At 44.2% G+C, this 19876-nt stretch overlaps 1 protein-coding gene across 1 annotated transcript in view; it reads left to right on the plus strand.

Annotated features, from left to right (window-relative positions):
• LOC120417285 (cadherin-related tumor suppressor) overlaps window positions 1-19876 on the plus strand; it is a 167624-nt gene that overhangs the window by 20001 nt on the left and 127747 nt on the right. Inside the window, exon 2 of the mRNA XM_039579236.2 lies at window positions 1539-7671. Within this exon, the coding sequence (XP_039435170.1) occupies window positions 2404-7671 (5268 nt within the window). The 5' untranslated portion in view covers window positions 1539-2403. The remainder of the gene's footprint in view (window positions 1-1538; window positions 7672-19876) is intronic.

A 19876-nucleotide genomic window follows, 5' to 3' on the forward strand; every position in this document is an offset into this window, starting at 1 on the left:
ATAACAAATTTCGGGTAAAATGCTGTTGTTACATTCTAAGAAGTCAGATTTGATAAAATCTAAATATCAGAAAAAAAAATCATACGATCGCGATCGTTTGGACCTAGATCACACACGATCATCAAATTAAGAGCAATGTCCTCTCATGTATGATGCATTCTTTCTAAAAAAAATGAGATTAAATGTTTTACTACGAAATTAAAGTCGGCATTTTTAGTGATTTTGTCGTCTACTATGTTTTATGAAATTCTTGAGGAGCTGTAGAAAAACCTGAGGTCGAAAATGATTACTAAATTCAAAAAATCTTAAGGCAGATTTGAATAACTTGCATCAGAACAGTCCGGTCAGCGGGGTCCACGCCACCAGCTTGCAGCAAGGGTGTGTGTGACAGGAAAAAAAAGGCACTTCTCTCCGGCAAATTCTTCTCCACCGGGGCCCAACATCGCCAGGACAGGACTTCAAAGACATGTTGCCTAGCCCCAAGCGGTACGGGTTGCGCTATTGAGAAATTACAAGCCTCTGCAGTTTTGCGCTGGCCTTCTGCGCGAGCAAACCTCCCTTTTTCCATATTCTCCCCCCTCCTCTCGCAACCCCAGCCCCAGACTCCGTTAGCTCCCCTTTCCTGTGTTGTCGTTGCTGCTGCTGCCCTTTCGAAACCGAACCCCTCAGAGCCTCGGCAGCACAAATTATGCTGTCGCGCTCCCTCTCTCTCCTAGTCGACGTCGTCTCTCGGGCTGTGTTCGCTCAATCACGCTATAAGCCAATCAATTCATCAAAAAAGACGACATTCATTTTCATAATATCCACTTTGCTTTGTTTTTATTCGTTCTTTCCCTTCCCAAACCCCGTCTGGAAGCCATATCGAGACTACGACTAGAGAATCTGGAAGAAATTCTTTGAAAATGTTCCCTTTTCGGACAGCTTTTCGACAGCCAGCAAGAATTTTTGTGCAACACTCGATCTACAGATGAGAGAGAGTGGTCAGATCGTGGTAGTGGTGCACGATCAACTTGTTGTCGGACTCTCTTTTTTCGGTTGATGTTGGTGTTGCGGACTAATTTTATGCTACGTTATGCTAGGCGCCGCTGGTGAACAAGATTCATGTTTCGTGAAATAAAATTCACGTGTTTATGAATTTTGTTCACGATTGATGGCGATCAAAATTTGTAAACGTGAACAATATTCATTAACCCATGAACACTATCCCTGAGATTATGAATTTTCGGTTCACCTTCAAGTTTCACGACCATCTTCTTCCGGCGAGCCGCGTATTTTGCTCCAGGCTATTTTATGTTCAAGTTGCGCACTTGACCTGCGCCAGTGTTGGTGGTGAACCTCTTGAAAGCTCATTCCTCCAGATTTCCATGCACGAGTATGTGTGCGAGGGGGTTGTTTTTCTTTGCTCGGACCCCACGAACATACCCATACAGACAGACACGTTTTTAAGAAGTTTGAAGATTCCTTGTGTGTAGATATATTTTAATAAATTACAACAACAAATTTGAGAGATTTTTTTGTTTCGTTTTGGTTTCTTCCAGGATCGAGAGCGGGCCGCCGCGGCGCGGAGAGGAGTGCTGTGAAGGTGAATCCAGAGCTGCCGCTGCTGCTGCAGTAGTATCCAAAGAAGTGCGCGGTAGAGAAGAGAAGGCTCGTGTGAAAGAAGTGAAAAAATGATGTTGGAAATTTTAGAGTTTTAAAAAATACCTTCAAGAGTGAGTGAGAGAGAGAGGGAGAGCAGCGAAAGGAAAGGAAGAAGGAGCGAACGGAGTCGTCTCGTGGTGTGGTGTCAAGACGAGTCCACACGATAAAGTGCAAAAGTGCTGCTAGCTGAGAAGAGACGCGACAAAGAAGCTTAGAGAGCAGCACGATCGCGAAGACTGGTGGTGTGGTGTGTGCGTCCAAGTTCAACTCCAAGAGTCGTCGTCGGTCGTCGTTGCGTCGTGTAGTCTTTTCGGCGGTGTTCGCGTATCTGCAGCTCGCAATGATTTTTAATTTTATTAAATGAGAGCTGCGCGTTAGTGTGTCCAAGACATGAAATTGGAATCGAGTTAATCATCAAAATTAGCGTCAGAGTGGAGAGTGATCGCGATCGCGCGCGCGGGCGATTCTAGTTTTGGCCACGTGCAGTGCACAGGAACACATAGTCGAGATCAGAAGTGCAATGAGAAGCGATCGATCGTGATGATCGTGGCTAGGGAAAAGGTGATGATCGCACTCGAACGGCTAGGTCAACTACCTCCTCAAAGTGGCCGGGCACCAGCCAGATTATGACGACACACTATCTGCGCGTTGGGTAGCATAGAAGAAAAGAAGAAGAAATTTGGTGCAACGAGTGCAAGAAGAAGCCAGAAGTGTGTGTGTTTAGTGTGTATCGCCAGGAATCGGTACAGATTCGGGAAGAAAATGCAGTGTGCCAGTTTGAAAATCGCCTTTTGGTTGCTAGTCATACTAGAGCTGTACGCCGCGATAGAAGGCGTCGGCGCACATGGACCTGGGCCAGGGCCGGGGCCTGGCGTTGTGATAGGTGCCCGTCGAAGGTCCTCCAACGATGGGGCGATGCAGTCGCGTGCCGTTGACACGCGTGTTCAGTTCGAGATTTACGAGGGCGAAGCTCGCGGAACAGTGGTGGGTTACATCCCAACGAAACCAGGGTTCACGTACCGCTTTAACGAGCCCCCGCGGGAGTTTATTCTCGACCCCAACACCGGTGAGATCAAAACAAACGCCATACTCGATCGAGAGATTACCAAAAACGATCGGTACGATCTGGTGATCCTGTCGAGTCAACCCACGTACCCGATCGAGGTGCGGATAACGGTGATCGACATCAACGACAATGCCCCCGAATTCCCGGAACCGAGTATAGCGGTGTCGTTTTCGGAAAGTGCCATCTCCGGTACCCGGTTACTGCTGGACGCCGCCACCGATAAGGACGTTGGCGAGAACAAGGTCACCGACGACTATCGGATCGTAGACGGTAATCCGGACGAAAAGTTTCGCCTAGCGGTGACCACCAACCCCAGTGGAGACGTATACTACCTCCACCTGGAGACTATCGGAAAACTCGATCGCGAAACACGTGGCTCGTACACGTTAAACATTTCCGCCAAGGATGGTGGAACTCCACCCAAATTCGGTTACCTCCAGGTCAACGTAACGGTCCTGGACGTCAACGACAATCCACCCATCTTCGATCACAGTGACTACATCGTATCGCTGAACGAAAGTGTCCTCCCAGGAACCCCAGTCCTCCAAGTGATGGCATCGGATAACGATCTAGGAGACAACAGCAAAATAACCTACTACCTGTCGGACACGGAAACCCAGTTCACAGTTGACCCGGAAACGGGTGTCATCTCAACAACCGAACAACTCACCTGCCCACACCAAAACTGCCAATCCCTGTCCCGTCCGGACGGAACATGTCCAAAAAGTTGCGTGTTTACGGTGTTCGCCAGAGATCACGGTTCACCCCGACAGGACGGCAGAACCTACGTCACCGTGAACCTCGTAGACACCAACGATCACGATCCCGTGATCCGGTTTCAGTACTTTCCACCCACGGGAAGTTACGCAACGGTCGATGAAAACGCTGTCAACAGCTCGGTGGTCGCTGCCGTGTCCGTAGTCGACATGGACGAAGGCCTCAACGGGGACACCAGCTTGAGGATCATCGCCGGCAACGATCTGCAACATTTTCGGCTGGAAAAGTCGCCCAGCTTCTACATCGTCCGCGTAAACGGTGTACTCGATCGCGAAGAAATCGGCAAATACAACCTGACCGTGGTTGCTGCCGATCGAGGAACCCCGGCACGAACGGCGACAGCCCACTTGATTATCCACGTGAACGACGTCAACGATCACGAGCCGGTGTTTGAAAAGTCAGAGTACTCCACCGTGCTGAGCGAGCTGGCTCCTCCGGGAACCTACGTGGCCAGTATCACCGCCACCGATGAAGATACCGGCGTCAACGCGCAAATTTTCTACGATTTCGTGTCGGGAAATAACAACCAGTGGTTCAAAATCGATCCGTCTTCGGGACTGATCACAACCCAAGCACAACTCGATCGTGAAGTCAACGGAAACATCGAACTGAGCATATCGGCTCGCGACGGAGGTCCAAATCCAAAATGGGCGCACACCCAACTTAAGGTGACGATTCTGGACGAAAACGATGAAGCTCCTACGTTTGCGCAACCTCGGCTGAACATCACGCTGAACGAAAACACCAAACCAAAAACGGTGGTAGCGGTGCTGACCGCGGTCGATCACGATCAAGGAACCAACGGAAGCATAACCTACTCGATGCATCCGAGCGTGGAGAAAAACTATCCGGGAATATTCCACCTGGACACAATTTCCGGCCAGTTGACGACCAAGAGCAATCTTGACCGAGAACGCGTAGCCAGCTACAATATCCAGGTGATCGCACGCGATCAAGGAACACCCCCACAATCATCCACCGCTACAGTACAGCTAACCATTGAAGACTCCAACGACAACAACCCAGAATTCTACCCCAAACAGTATTTCCTCGCGCTTTCCGAGGACACCCCCGTAGGCCGATCGATCCTGCAGGTTCAGGCGACCGATCGGGACGAGGGTGCGAACGCAGCCATCTCGTACGAGATCGTCAGCGGAGGCGATGGAATGTTCTCGATTGACGCAGCCACCGGGCAGATTAGCTTGAGGGGTAGCTTGAAGAAGTCCTCGAAGCCGCTGCACAAAATTGTGGTTGCCGCCAAGGATAAGGGCGGACGCCGTGCGGAGCGGGATGCCGTGGTGGAGATCATCAAGGAATCGATCGTGGAGGACATTGTGTTTGACACGTTGAGCGGGTACGAGTTTCAGCTGGTTGAGGATAACAGTTTGGAAGCGGTGAAGAGCGATCGGGAAGTTGGGCAAGTGAAGACAAAATTGTCACCGTCGGTGCGGGATGCTGAGTACTCGATTCTGCAGGGTGATCCGCGTGAGAATTTCAAGATTAATGAGCGCAGTGGGAAGATTAGCAGTGCGAAGCATATTGATCGTGAAGCGGCAGCATTTTATAGCCTGACGGTTGTGGCTCGGAATGGGTTGGCCTTTGGACAGACGACTGTGAATATTACGATCATTGATTTGAACGATAATGCGCCGATATTTCTGCACGATCACGATGAGATTAATCTGCCGGAAAATACTGCCGTTGGGCAGGAGATTTACCTGTCCAAGGCGAAGGACTTGGATTCGGGTGCGAATAGTCGAATAAGTTACAGTTTGAGTTACAATCCGCAAGGTCTGTTCCGGATATCCGAGACTACGGGAGTGTTGTACTTGAACCGACCGGTTCTGGTAGATCCGGGAACTACGCTAACGCTGGAGATTACGGCATCGGACAGTGGTGATCCTCAGCTGTCGACGAAGAGTAGCGTCACTGTGACGATTGAAGATGTCAACGATCATACGCCCGTGTTCGATCACACCTCGTACGAAACTTCGCTGCTAGAATCGATGCCGGTGAATTCGAGATTTTTTGCCCTGGCAGCATCGGATGCCGATATCGGAATGAATCAGCGCATTTCGTACGCGATCATCGAAGGTAATGTCGATCGCAAGTTTGGGATTTTCCCAGATGGGTTTCTGTACGTGAAGAGTGCGCTGGATCGCGAGGAGCGCGATTATTACTCGCTGACGATTACCTGTACGGACGAGGGTGATCCGGCGAGGAGTTCATCGGTGCCGGTAATTGTTCACGTGATCGATGAGAACGATAATCCGCCACAGTTTACCAACAGCACGTTCATATTTAGTGTGGCGGAGAATGAGCCAGCGGATACGTTCGTGGGCAAGCTGACGGCGGTGGATCGTGACATTGGCCGGAATGCCGAGTTGATCTATATGTTGTCGAGCAAGCAGGATGATTTCACCATCGATTCACGAAATGGGTTCATCAAGACAATGCACGAGTTTGACCGAGAAGCGCTGGTGCGGACGACCGGCCAAAACTTTATCATGCTAGAGGCGACCGTTTCCGATAATGGGCTCAGCCGGTTGCGCGATAAGGTAAAGATTAAGGTGTTTATAACCGATGTGAATGATAATGCACCGCAGTTCGTGCGAGCGCCTTATAAGGTGCAGATCTCGGAGGGATCATCGATCGGGACCCAGCTGATTCGGGTGTACACGAATGACGCCGACGAGGGTCTCAATGGGGACGTTTTCTACTACATCGCCGATGGAAACGGCGACGAGCGATTCGTAATTGATGATGCTACGGGCCAGATAACGCTGGCAAAGGCCCTGGATCGCGAAACGGTGTCAATGTATAAATTAACAATCGTGGCCCACGACGCTTCGATGCAGAACCGATTAAGCGCCAGCACGACCGTAACGATCGAGGTACTGGACGAGAATGACGATGCGCCGGAGTTTACCCAAACGCACAGCCAAATATCGATTAATGAGACTACCCCGATTGGGACGGAGTTGATCCGGTTCCGGGCTACGGATATGGATTTGGGGGTCAATAGTCAAATTACGTTCTCGATCGCCGCCGGTAACCGGAGGGACACATTCCACATCGATCCAACCAGTGGGTACTTGTACCTGCATCGCTTGTTGGACTACGAGGACACGCAGAGTTACTCGCTGAACATTACGGCGTCGGACGGGGGCAATCCACGGCTGTCGACGACCATACTGTTTATGGTGAACGTAATTGATTCGAACGATAATCCGCCGAGTTTCCCGAACACGGCCATAGTGCGACAGATTCGCGAGGGGATTCCACTGAAGACGCCGATCGTGACGGTTACGGCCGAAGATCCCGACTCTGGGTTGAACGGGAAGGTGACCTACGAGATTGCCAGCCAAGATCCGGAGAACCGGAAGCGGCACTTTGGTATCAACCCGACAACGGGGGTGATTCACACGTTGCACGCGATCGATCGTGAAGCGATTGACACTTACCGGCTGACGGTGATCGCGACCGATCAAGCTCCGGTGCCGTCCCAGCGAATGTCCGCGGAAAAGCTCGTTACGGTGATAGTGGAAGACATTAACGATAACGCGCCGGTGTTTGTGTCGATGAACGCGGCTATTTTGCCGATGAAAGACGTTCGAATGGGCGTGGACAGCAGTCCGAACGCGATCATGTTCATCAACGCGCACGACGCCGACTCTAGCTCGAATGGGCTGGTAACGTACGAGATGACCGGTGGCAATACGGACCTGTTCAAGCTGCATCGATCAACGGGTGCCATAACGTTGAGGAAGCCCATTTCTAAGCCGGAAATCCGCTATCAGCTGTCGGTGAGGGCCACCGATGAGGCGGTTCAGAACGAACGCAAGAGTAGTGACGCGTACATAACGATCCTCACGACCGTCCCGGCGAACAACAATGGGCCAGTGTTTGTGAAGAAGGAACTGTTTGGTAGTGTGTCGGAGAACGAACCGATCGGGACGAGCATCCTGACGGTTTCGGCCTACCTGAACTCGGTCAGTGACATCGAGTACTATGTGACCAATGTGACGGGGGATGGGAAACAGGTGAATCGGTTGTTCGACATCGACACCAAGCTGGGAATATTGTCAACGGCAGCGGAACTGGACCGCGAGTCCGGCGTCGAAAGTTACGAGGTGGAAGTGTACGCGATAGCCCTCGGAGGAATGCCCCGAACGACCAGCACTAAGGTGAGTGACTTGATCTCGTTTTTTTTTTCTTCTACTTCTATTGCTATATTAACGGCCAGCCATGCCAGCGGGAATTGGAAATTTTTATTTTCGAGCTATGAAACGAGCCCGGGGATTATCTTTATTGGTAACGATCAGGTTGTGATAAAATTCCGGAACGGGTTTTTCCTCGGCAGTTAGAATATTGTTGTGGCCGCGGCGCTGACTAGCTGTCCATCACGGGGCGGATAAAAAATAAAGTTTATTATTTACCACGCGGGGAGGGATCTTCATCTGGCCTAAAACTAATATATTAAATTCGTTGATTTAATTTGTAGATCAGTCACGCTGATACAGGCCCGACTGCGTTGTGTCAGTCTGTAATAGAAGAAACGCAGATCTTCACGCATATTTGTGCCCTTCTTAGCGGGGAATGGCGTTGTGTTTTGAGGGTTTGGAAAATATACCTGCAATTATAACACAAGTGGGGTCGACCTACTTGTTAGAGATCTACCACATTGATTCGGAAATAATTTCCTTAAAATATTTAATCTGATCTTGAATTGGCTTATGAAAGTGTAGCAAATTCACTTCAAACCCAAACTAGCTCGAAACTTCCTAATACGTGGATTAATGTCGGTTGGTAACCCTCGTCGTTTGCGTCGGAATCGCTCTATTTTGACTGGCGCTTTGACGAACCCAGAAATTATCATGTAATTTGCCCGCGGCGGCGGTGACGAGGCTGGGAACCCGCCATTGTTTCGCGGGTTCTGACCAATCCCAGTGTCGCCGCTACTAAGCCGAACCATAACCATAAAACAACATGTATTTTACATTATAGCAAATAATCACCTCAAGATTAAATATTTATACGGTTCTGGTGCGTGGAGGAATGGGGCTCAAATCGGAAGAAAAGCTCATCCAGAATGTGGGGTGAGGAGCACGGTTGCAAAGTGGACAACAGATGAGACAACTCCAGCGCAGGAGGGAGGGAAGGTAGCGCGGAGGGGTTGTGCGAGAGCCAGAGCAATTATCCCGTTCCGTTGTCTTAAAAATGTTCAAACAAACTAGCCACAAGTGAGTGGGAAAGAAGAGCAGCGCGAATGGCGCAGAAAAGTACGTCTGAGGGGGGAGCAGGAGGAGGAACAACACAAGGGAAGGAAAAAGATCATAAAGAAATGGGCATAAGCAAAATATTTAAACACTCCGCACTGGAGCTCCGGGGTCTGGTCTGGGCAAAGGAGAAGGGGGAGGAGGAGGACGCAGGGGGGAGAAGTGATGAATATATGAAGTTGTTTCGATTGAACACCCTCAGAGGAGCCTCTAAAAGCCCATAAAACGTAAAGAAAACGCGCACACGAACCCTCTCTTTCTCGCTCTGAGTCCGTCTGTTACTGTCCGTTTGTCTGTCCATCCGTCCGTTTGTACAAATCTTGTTTGGATGTGGGCCTAGGGTGATTCATTGTTTATAGATGAAATTTTGAGGAAGTTTCTGTTCATCATAAAAAAAAACCTTGATTCTTGATGAACAAATCTCGGTGCAATAAATAAAACAAATAATCATCAAAATTTATTTTTTGTTTTATCTGGAACTACCTAAAAAAAATCCACCCACCAGATTGTTTGATAGTAAGCCAATAACAACTCAAAAAGCACATGAAGATGCACATGAAAAATCATTGAATTACTGATCGCGTTATTTGTGTGATATAAAAATTTAGAATTTCCAAATTTAGAATATCGCTTAATTTTTTGAATTGTACAAGAACAATGGAGAAATTTTGACAAATTTTCCATAACCCAACTCGGTATTTTTTTGTTTCGTTGAGTATGGCTAGAACTATGAGAATATTTTGACCAAATTGGTCAAGGTCATTATTTTGGCCATTAAATGTAGTCTTTATAAAATGTTAAAATTTTACTTTTATAGGAAGTGTAATATTTTCAAGTTGATTTTTTATAATTCCGCAATGAAATCGATAATCTGCAAATTTTTTGAAGTGCGCAAAACAAAAAAGTTTACATTTTTAAAGTTGATTTTTTTGTAATTATTGATGCACATCCCAAAGAAAATAAATAATTGTACGAAAATATTGTAGGCGTCCAGAACAATATTTGTTATTATTTTCTATTGCGTAAAAATGACAAGAACTATAGGAACATTTTGAACAATTTTTCCAAGGAGATAGTTTTTACCATAAAATGTGGTCTTTAACACAAAACTTAAAAAATAACGATTTTTCGAATTCAATACCAGAACTTTAACTTTTCTTGTTATTTCCACCTGCTCGGGAAGTGATTTTCAAAAGCAAAAAAAAGTTTTATTGGATATAAAAAAAAACAGATATATATTTTTTTTTGTTTTGAACTGATATTTGTTGTGGCAGCAATTTTCTTAATCAGTTTAATTAGAAATAAATATACTCACAATTGGATTAGATGGAAAGCAGTTATATTTTAACATTTTTGGTATAAAAAGTTGTGTTTCTTGAAGATTACATGTAAGCTGAATAGGAAGCTCTTAAGACCAAACCAAAGCGGTATTGGATAATTTTTAGTTTTCAGTGCAATTCTTCTTCATATTAGAGTGTCTTATTTTGAGAATTATTATTGTGGTCCAGGAGGCCTCAAATAAAAAAAAACTTAAATAAAATCAGGATATCACCCTTTTGACCGAACTTCATAAAATGTTTTTTTTGGTTTAAAAATATATTTTTGAGAAAAAAGTTTCAGTTTAAATGTCTTTAAAACTACGAGAAGTAATGGTTCTGAATTTATCAATGGTTGAATAAACGTAAGAAATTTTATGATTAATAGAGGATTAGCAGCAAAGCTAAAAGACACATGTCGCCACCTATGAAAAAGTAGCGTAAACCTATGATTTTTCGTGAAAATATGTTTTTCCCTTTAAAATCAACATTTTTACAAAACTTATTCCGGATTCGGATGAGAAAAATTATTTCCAACAATTTGGTGTACAACTTTCCAATATTTGTTTGATTGTTAATGAGAAAATTGTAAATTTAGTAAAAGATAATTATTTGGACTATTTGGAAACAAAGTCTGTCAAAAATCAATAGAAATTGTTGAATATACGTAAACACATCTGTTATCAACTATATAAATGCTTATTTCATTGATATATACCGGGAAACTCATTTTTTCGTGTTCCAAAACATGTTTTTTAAAGAAAAAGTTCACAAATTTTTGCGCGCCCAAAAAATGATGTTCATTATTTTTAAGCAAAAAAAATTTTTCGTCTTCTGCAACCAGTTTCATTAAGATCGATGCAGGGAATCATGAGAAATAATCGATTTTGTTCTTCAATCCGGCAGAAAGGCATACGATTTTAAGCAAGTAACCTCATTTTGGCGCCACCTACATTTGAATCACAGTCGCGCTGCAAAACCTCAAGAAGACCATTGCAATTTTTTTTCATGTTTCAAAATTTTTCAGAAAAATTAGCGGGAAAAAAATAATTGACTAAATTTGAAATTTTTATACCTGCAAATTTTTGATACTTTTGTTATGATTTAGTTTCTTTTAAGGATTTTTATACATTTTTTCTTCACACTTTGACCACCCTAACCCTGCGGATGAATATGGTTTGTGAAGCCACGTGCGTGTGCGTGTGTGATTTTGGCTCGTTGTGGCCGTTGTTGCCTATTTGCCTATGCTTTATGCTGCGGCTGCTATTCTTCTGCCCGCCTGCAAAACCTGGGTGAGAATCAAATTTCGTGTAATGAATGTTTAAGAGTAATAGTTTGTAATTATTTTCCGGTCAAACAGTTAACCTCGAAAGCAGCGCGCGCGGCCAGCGGCTATGAAGAAGGAGAAAAAAAACTCTCGGTGCGGTGGAGAGTGAAGAAGGATGGATGGATTAGCGCGCGCAGATTTTTGCGTCCACCCCGTGGAAGATGATGATGCTGGCTGGGAGGGTGAAGTTGGGAGAGATCGATGGGTTTGGTGTGTTGTGGAATTGTTGTGCCTTTTCTTCTTTTAGGGTTTTTTTTTTGTTTCTTTTTCGCTCACTCTTTCGCGCGAGTTGTTGCTGCGGCAGAGAATATGAAAAATTGAAAATTTGAAGGAATTTTAGATAATCACACAAAAAAGGAAATTGCTCTTCTTAGATAATCAGGGACCCCCGTCGCCTTCGTCTCGCCCGACTGGTACCGTTTTGTTTTCTGTACCAGCTGTAAGGGGGAGTTTGGGGGGAGGGACGATGGCACTCGCACTATTTCTCGACACACATGATGTTGTACGGATTGGTTTTTGTTGGACACTCGCGCGCGCAGTCGTCAGCAAAATGGACATAAAAGGTTTCTTCCTGCCTGTATGTGGAGCGTCAACGCATTTGACGATAGAAATTTTCCGGTGGGAAGGAATGTGCCCTCTGGAGCACGAAATAAACTAGCGGACAAATGATGTTTTGAAGTTTGAATCCGGATTAAAAACACTTCAACATCAATTTTAAACCAAATAAGAATGAAACAACATTCCAAGCTTTAAAATAAGAATGCTTAGTAAACTCGTCTACCGAATGGATTCTCACTCCAATCTCGACACATCATCATCGAAATCGTTTGCATTTCCGCTGCCGTTGCCGTTGGCCAATGCATTCTCGTGACGGTCGGGTTCGTCGCTTGCTCTGGCACGCACTGACCTACACGCCGCGCGCAGGTCTCCTGCTGCTGCAAAAAGCACAAATCCGACACTTGCCGGTGTGTTGTGGTGGCCATAAAGAGAGCGGCGTTTCTGCGCGCTCCTCTCCACGTCGTTGACGTCGTCGTGATAAAAAGCTTAAATTTATGTGTTAATGGTGAGGAAATAAATTTGCGCAGTTTAATGTCTCTTTTAATTTCCCACCAAAATGCACCCAATTTTAATAGATATTTTATTTGCCACTTTACTCTAGTCTACTTTGTGGGTCTTTTCGCGTAGTTCTTTATTTTTTGTTTGTTTCAGAGTACTTTACTTAAGTCACTCGAGAGTGAGAAACCCGAGCATTCGTATCACTTTTCGCAGCAGCTTATTCCTCTGCCATTTTCACGTGTTCATACTTGACGTTCGCGATGGTTTATTTTGGGGCTTGGTTTTTAACTACCTTAGACCATTGACCACCACCGGCCTTACTGGATGGTTGGTTCCAGCTTAGTTCTTTGAGTTTACCGTCTGTATCTTGCCTTCTTGTCTATAAGTTCAAAAAAAAAAAACATTTTTAAGCAATAATATAAAACTCCAAAAAACAACCATGCGGCCCCACAAATAAACGTGGGTGCGCATGGTTGCTTAAGATAATTACATACCAGTTAGACCCGAAATTTACAATTTTATATATTGGAAGGAAATTCACTAAAATTTAATTCTGTCGATTGGAGAGTGTTTAGGGATCCAAAATCTATCACACCTTGACGAAACTGAAACGTTTACTGACATCATCTTTCAAATTGTCAAGCTATGCAATCGAAATGAAAAAATATGAAAATGAAAAAAATCAAGCTGTAAAAATTGAACACTAGCGGGTTAAAGAGGCGAGCTTTTGCGATTGCATGCTGCGCTTTTCGGGACTCGGCCTCATCATCTTGTGTGTACGCACGCAAAGTTTTGCGAAGACTCCAGCTGAGAAGAGAGTAGCGTCCAAACGGTCACTGGTCACTGGTCGCTGTGCGAGGCGGTCCGAACCGGTTATTTTTATATGTTATCATAAAGTTATTTTATTAAGTGTCTAACAATTCAGTATCAAATGAAGGCAAAGCCCACTATCACCCTGCTGGTTGCCTTGGCATGCTGGAAAGAGCACGGGCACAGCTGGAATACACTTGAGAATGACATTCTTCGTATGCTAAAATTAACTGCGTTTAACCCTCTAACTTTCGATTCGATAAATCGCTTTAAAAAAGATCTTTACCTTGGTCTTCATGCTCAAATTATTTAATTTTTGTCTGGTCAAAAATGGCAGAAACGAGACCTCAAATTTGTAGCAATCATTGCTTTGTATATTTCTCTAACCCAGCTCAATTTGAATAATTTATCACATTTTTTTCTTCAGACCAACGCGTTTGTCCGCCGGCAAGAAAATTGAAAATAATCGTTTGTTGTGCAGTGCATAAATAGGTCTTGTTCGCGTTTTGCCTCCTCTCTAAATTTGTTTGGTGGCCAAAACAAAAAACAAAATGATCACACGATGAACGAGCGTTTCCTGGATTCAAATCTCGTGAGTGATGAGAATTGGGCAACTCAAAAAAACTTTCTAGGCAAAGTTTGTGCCCGACAAACCATTGGACACAAAATTGCATAGTGTTTTTGCAATTAGGTAGCTAATAACTATGGCTGAACGTGGGGGACATTTGGTGATTTTGGGCTGCTTTCGTTGCCGGAAATGCCTTGAATAGGTTGTTTAGTCGAATGTGTGGTTTTAAACAGGCTGCGTGACAAAATGGAGTTGCATAAGTTTGTTTGCATGTTTGGCCTAATGTGGGAACAGTGAAAGTGAAATGAGTGAAATTTATTTAATAAGGTTTTTATGCATGCTTCTTTTAATTGAACTTTATTATGAGATATACTTTATTTCAAATTCAATGAATTTGGAAAAAAATATTAAAGAAATTATTTTATTATATAGTAATCAACTGTGTGTATGTCAAGGCCGGCTACGAAATTATTTAAAATTATAATCTGCTTCAAACATGTTATTATATTTATATAGCTTATCTTTTTACATAAGTTAGTTTAAGAATAACAACAATGATACTTTGGTTATTTTGTTCAGTATTACTTCACTGAACAAAATAACCAAAGTATTAGAAACTGATTTCACTCTAACATCAGCGTTCTCTTCCTGCACACAACCACTGTGCAATGTCATGTTTCTGTCGGTTCTGCCCCACATGCAACCAAATTGGACCCTCCCCCCGCGAACCTCCTCCTTTTCAAACGCAAATCCCCACACAAAAGGATCTCAATAACCAAAGCGCTCCGAGCACATTTCCATTTTTATGCTCGCATCCCCAACGAACCAAACCCAAGTCCAAGTCACACACACACACTTTTCAAGATCAAGCACACTGCAGGTTGCGGCGACAAACAAATCGTTGTGGTTGTTTTGCGTTGACGCATAACAGTTTTTACAAACAAAATGTAACGAAATTTGTCATTACCTACACAAATGTGCGATGTTTTGAAATAAACTTTAAGGATAGCTTAAGGCCGTAAATGACGTCTTAAACTAATGTTATCCCAAAATCGCATGCGTCAACAGTGCACAACCACCACGAAATGCACACACACGTACAGCGAGAGCAGCCGCCGTGATGATCTCGCCTCGACCAAAGGGAAAACACGGAGAAAAGTGCAGCAGAAAATGCATTCTTTTAATTTTTTTTCGAAACACCTATAATCTGGCATCATAATACTTGCCTAGAAGCAATTGAACAAGTTATGCAGCCCTAGTCGTTTTATTCTCATTATTTATCGCTGCGAAAACATCAAGCGTCGTCGTCGTTTGGATTTTCTTGCCGGGAAGGCAGCTCTCTTGAAGAGGAAAAAAAAAAACGACGACAACGAAGGAAGAGCAGCAGCAAAAAGGAGCGAAAGGGAGGGAGGTTTGTGCCTTTGTGCCTTGTTGCACATGCACATTTTCCTCTGCAGGCTTATCCACGTTCATCCGCGTGTGCACGGCAGGCAAAGTGCAGGGTCGTGCCGCATTTTGCCTGTGAGGCTGTGACCCTCCCCCCTTTCCGTCTTCGCCGATGGACCACCACCCTCCCTCCCTCCCTCAAAATTCCTCTCTAACACTGTGGTCAGATTTTGCTTATTTTTAACTCCTTTTTTGCGTTGTGCGTGCCTTCTTCTATTGCGCAAACACACACACGCACACCAACACAGAAAGTTTATAATTTTTCGCCCGTTTTTTGCATTCTTTGGTTTTGTTTTCCTCTCCTGCTGAATGGTTCGATTTTTTGTTGTTGTTGTTGCTGCACGTCGTCTTGTGCATAATTTTGCTACCACCATTCTCGTATTGAGATGTCAGATCGCGCCGCGGCGCTCACACTGAATGACACACACACACACGCTGGAAGGTGTCACCGTGAGAAGAAAGGATCGCTGGCTGGAATGCTGAAAGGAATGAGGACGGGAAGTTGTCTAGATTACAATAGGTTGGAGGAAAACATCCTTCAAAACTTGTCTTCCTTTATTCAAATTCATCGGATACCTTACACATAAAATAATGTAAAAAAAAAAAACAATCAATAAAGTGATTAAACATGCAAATAGGATCCATCGTCGAATCAGTCATGATATTCTAATAGATTTTAGGTCATCCATATAATTGTTGGTCCTGAAGACATTCTTAGAAAAATTTACTAACAAATGGGAAAGTTGAACAAAACCTTCAGCAGAGTTTATCAATTATTCAGCATCTTATTTGCTAACGTAACCAAATTATTTGTTAGGAAATTGTTAAGTGGAATCAGTCACGTTTATTATTTATAAAAACTTCATCATCCCGGTACGACAATCGAACTCACGAGACTCATGACCTTTGGATTTAAAATCCAGTACGTTGCAATTCGAAACCCATCCTCTACCTGTCAAAATTCCTAGTGAGCAGATTTACTCTTTGAGGGGATCTGACTTTGCCGAGCCTGACAGGAACCGAACCCATCACCTTCCGCTTACAAGGCGAAGCCCGTAACCTCTCGGCAACGGTAGCTCGGCAGATTTTAATTTTTTTATCAATTAAAATCAATGCTGGAAAATTTAGATTTTTATCCGTATTATCAGAACGAGCAGTCTGCAGTTTATTGGTTTGTGTTTCAACTTCAAAACTCAATCCCTCAATTCGTTTTACCTTCCACATAAAAGTTCAATCAACGCGTTCTCACGGAACCAAACGTTTTATATCCGGGGGGACGTAAACGCTTCGCGTTCACCACTCAGGACACTCGGGTCGTCGTGGGACCCCCACACCTTCGTGATGTTGTTGTTATGTTTTTTTTGCGGCGCGTCGAATATCTCATTCCAATTCGGCGCGAGAACTGGCCGGACGCGGACAACCCATCAATCTCCGTGCGCCAACAAGGGACCTCTCTTTTTTTAGTACCCTCCCAGACGACCTGGACGGCTCTGGTGACCACTTTATGGACCCCCGCGCGCAGCACTCGCTTGCGGTGGATGACAGTTCTAAAGTTCTTCAGGGTTCACCGGGAAGTGTCCTCCCTCGGTTGAGGTTCCTCGCGCGGTGAGTGATTTTTATTGCAACCACCAGCACCACGCGAGATTGGTCCTGTTTGGTGTGTTTTATTTTTATAGCAAAATAAACCGAACATCGAAAGGGAAATAAAGCGAGCCTTGGTCGTACGATAATTTATACGAATCGCGGGATTGAAGAAAGTGCTAGTAGATCTGCGCTGCGAGTGAGTGTCGTGTAGAACCGTCATCGACGTCAGCGCTGGGACGTGAAATGTGTTCGCAGTTTTATATTGTTATGACCTCGGTGCACGATGCTTGTTTGCATAAACATTCATCAGCTGCAGGAGGGATGCTGCTGCTGAAGTAAAGTCATAAAAGCTGGAAAATGTTCAAATTTATTCAAGCGATCATATCACCAGCTGCTTCCTCGGCGCAAGTCGAGGAGTCTATTTCTCGACTCTAAACGTTTCCTGCAATTATTTGCTCAAAACTTGCAGCCGGATCAGGCCTGATGGTGTGAGTGTTTGCTGAAAAGTTGTGAACAGATTAAATCACCCAACTAAATACCAAACACCACCACCACACGCCGTTTAGGGGGGATCTTCTGCAGCAGCAGCACTTTTTTAATGATTAAACGTTTAAAGAAAAACAATTTTGCAAACAGCAGCAGTAGCACCAGCCAGCATCACTTTGAGAAACAGAAGAGGGAAGTAATCGAACCTTCGAACAACAATCATCCTCTTACACGAGAAGCACTGATTGCTGCCGATACTTCTGCCTCCCCCCACCTCAATGCTACCCCCCCCCCCCCTTCAGTAGCATTTCGGTTGTATTCCAAGAAGTGTGTCTGTCTGTGTGCTGCTGATGGTGGCACAGCACAGTAACAGAGCGAAAAATGTGTAATTTTTAAATTAACGAAGAAAAACAATCAGCAAAAAAAGGCGAACCTCTCTTTCTGCTTCTACCTGCGCGCTTATTACCTCTCAACCGTAGCAGAAGAGCACGGGGCCCCCGTACGTACGTACGTACGTACGGGGAACTCATCAGCAGCTGTTGGGTCAGCAGCAGCACCAACTCCAACAACTCGCCAAAGAGAGGAAACGCCATTGAGACTGCAATCACACACTCACTTCTGGGTTTGCTGCAGCTGAGATATCTAGAGCACTCTGGCTGCGGGCGCGATTTTCCGTGCGAAAGAAGACCCCCTTCGGGGGGGGCATCATCATCGGTAGTAGAAGAAGCGCGTTTGTCCCTGAACGGTAGTAGGTACTCTGTGGACCAATTTCTGGTGGCTGTGAACAGAGGAGTAGCGCGCGTCAACAACGCGCTGCTTTTCGGGCCAAGAGTCGTTCAAGCCTTTTCTGGTGCAAGAAACGTAGTTTTTTTTCTCACGAAATCGTTGTTCCAATCTGCAAGTGTAATCGAGCTAGAGTGGAACTAGGAAAGAGGCGGTTGGTGCTAAATGGCTCATCATTGCTGGTTTTGGCGCAAATATTGGCAGGTTGAATTGGCCGTTGATGACCATCTTGGAAGATAAATATTGGGAAATGGTTCAGCCTGCCAAAGAAGTCACTTTTTTGTGTTTCTTCAGTCAACGACGAAACAAGATCGACTCTGTTGAAAATTTAATAAATGTAAATTCTTTTTTAAAGATAAACAACAAAATTAGGGTTGCCATCAGATTTTGATTTTCATATTACCGGTTTTCTCCCGAGACCAGAAATGTTTTTTCCCAGAAAGTTTTTACATCAAATAACAATGTTTTTTGCCTTCCTCACCTCAATGAGGAAAAGCTATAAAATCACTCGAAAAATGAACTTCTTTATTTGACTTTGTAGACCCACCTTCACGTATACCTATCGACACGGAATCAAATTCTGAACAAATGGCTGTGCGTGTGTATGTCTGTAAGTCCCTGCACCGAAAAATATGCACACGATTATCTCCGGATTGGCTGAACCGATTTGGACCGTGTTGGTCTCATTCGATCCGTCTTGGGGTCCCACAAGACCTTAGTTAATATTATGAAGTTTTGTAAAGTACTTCAAAAGTTATGCTAAAAAACGAATTAAGCTAAACTTCTGAAGGGTGGTTTTTGAAAGAAACCCCGTCATGCTATATATTGTTAGAAAGGTATTTGAGAGACATTTCCAACGCATTCAAAAGATTGATACTCTGACAACTCAATCAAAAGTTATGATCACTTTAGTGATATTCATACACTTTTTCAGGCAGGATCTCAAATATTTTGATGAAAAAGTTGTCCGGATCTATCATGCGACCCATCGTTGGATAGGTAATCAAAAAACCTTTCCAACGAGCCCAAAAGATTGAAGATCTGACAACCTTATCAAAAGTTATGAGTACTTTAGTGTTTTCAATACGCTTTTTTTGATGCTGGATCTCGGATATTTTGATAAAACGAAGTTTTATTTATTCACTTTTTTGAAGCTGTGTAGTGTATTCACTTTTATGAATGCAATGAAGGCACCAACCACCTAAAGGTGGATTAAGTAACGTTTTTTAACATTCCAACGCCCAAGGCTCCAAAAAAGTTGGAACGGTAACTTCAAGCATAACTCAACCAATTAAGATGATTCTTCTTTCCAGTGATTTGTTAGGATGTCTAGATGACTCTAGAACTTTGCAGAACTTAATTTGATCAAATCTGTAATTTTTGCGATAAAAAACATCGTTCCAACTTTTTTTTTCGCATGCAAAAAAAAAATCACCAAAAATTCCGCGGAGCCAGTCAATTTAAAAAAGGTGGAACGGTGTTTTCGGTCGCAGAAATTATAGATTTGTTCAAATCAAGTTCTGCAAAATTTTAGGATCATCTAGACATTCTTACAAATCACTGGAAACAATAATCGTCCCTATTAGTTGAGTAATGCCCAAGAACCAGCGAGTTGAAGTTACCGTTCCACCTTTTTTGGGAGGCTTGGGCGTCCGTGTATGCCGGACATGCGTTGGGCGTTCCAGTGTTAATCTCATTTCAATATCAGATCGAGAAAACATAGCTTGATTTAAAAAA

Source organism: Culex pipiens, chromosome 2 (assembly GCF_016801865.2).
Source record: "Culex pipiens pallens isolate TS chromosome 2, TS_CPP_V2, whole genome shotgun sequence".
Lineage (NCBI taxonomy): Eukaryota > Metazoa > Arthropoda > Insecta > Diptera > Culicidae > Culex > Culex pipiens.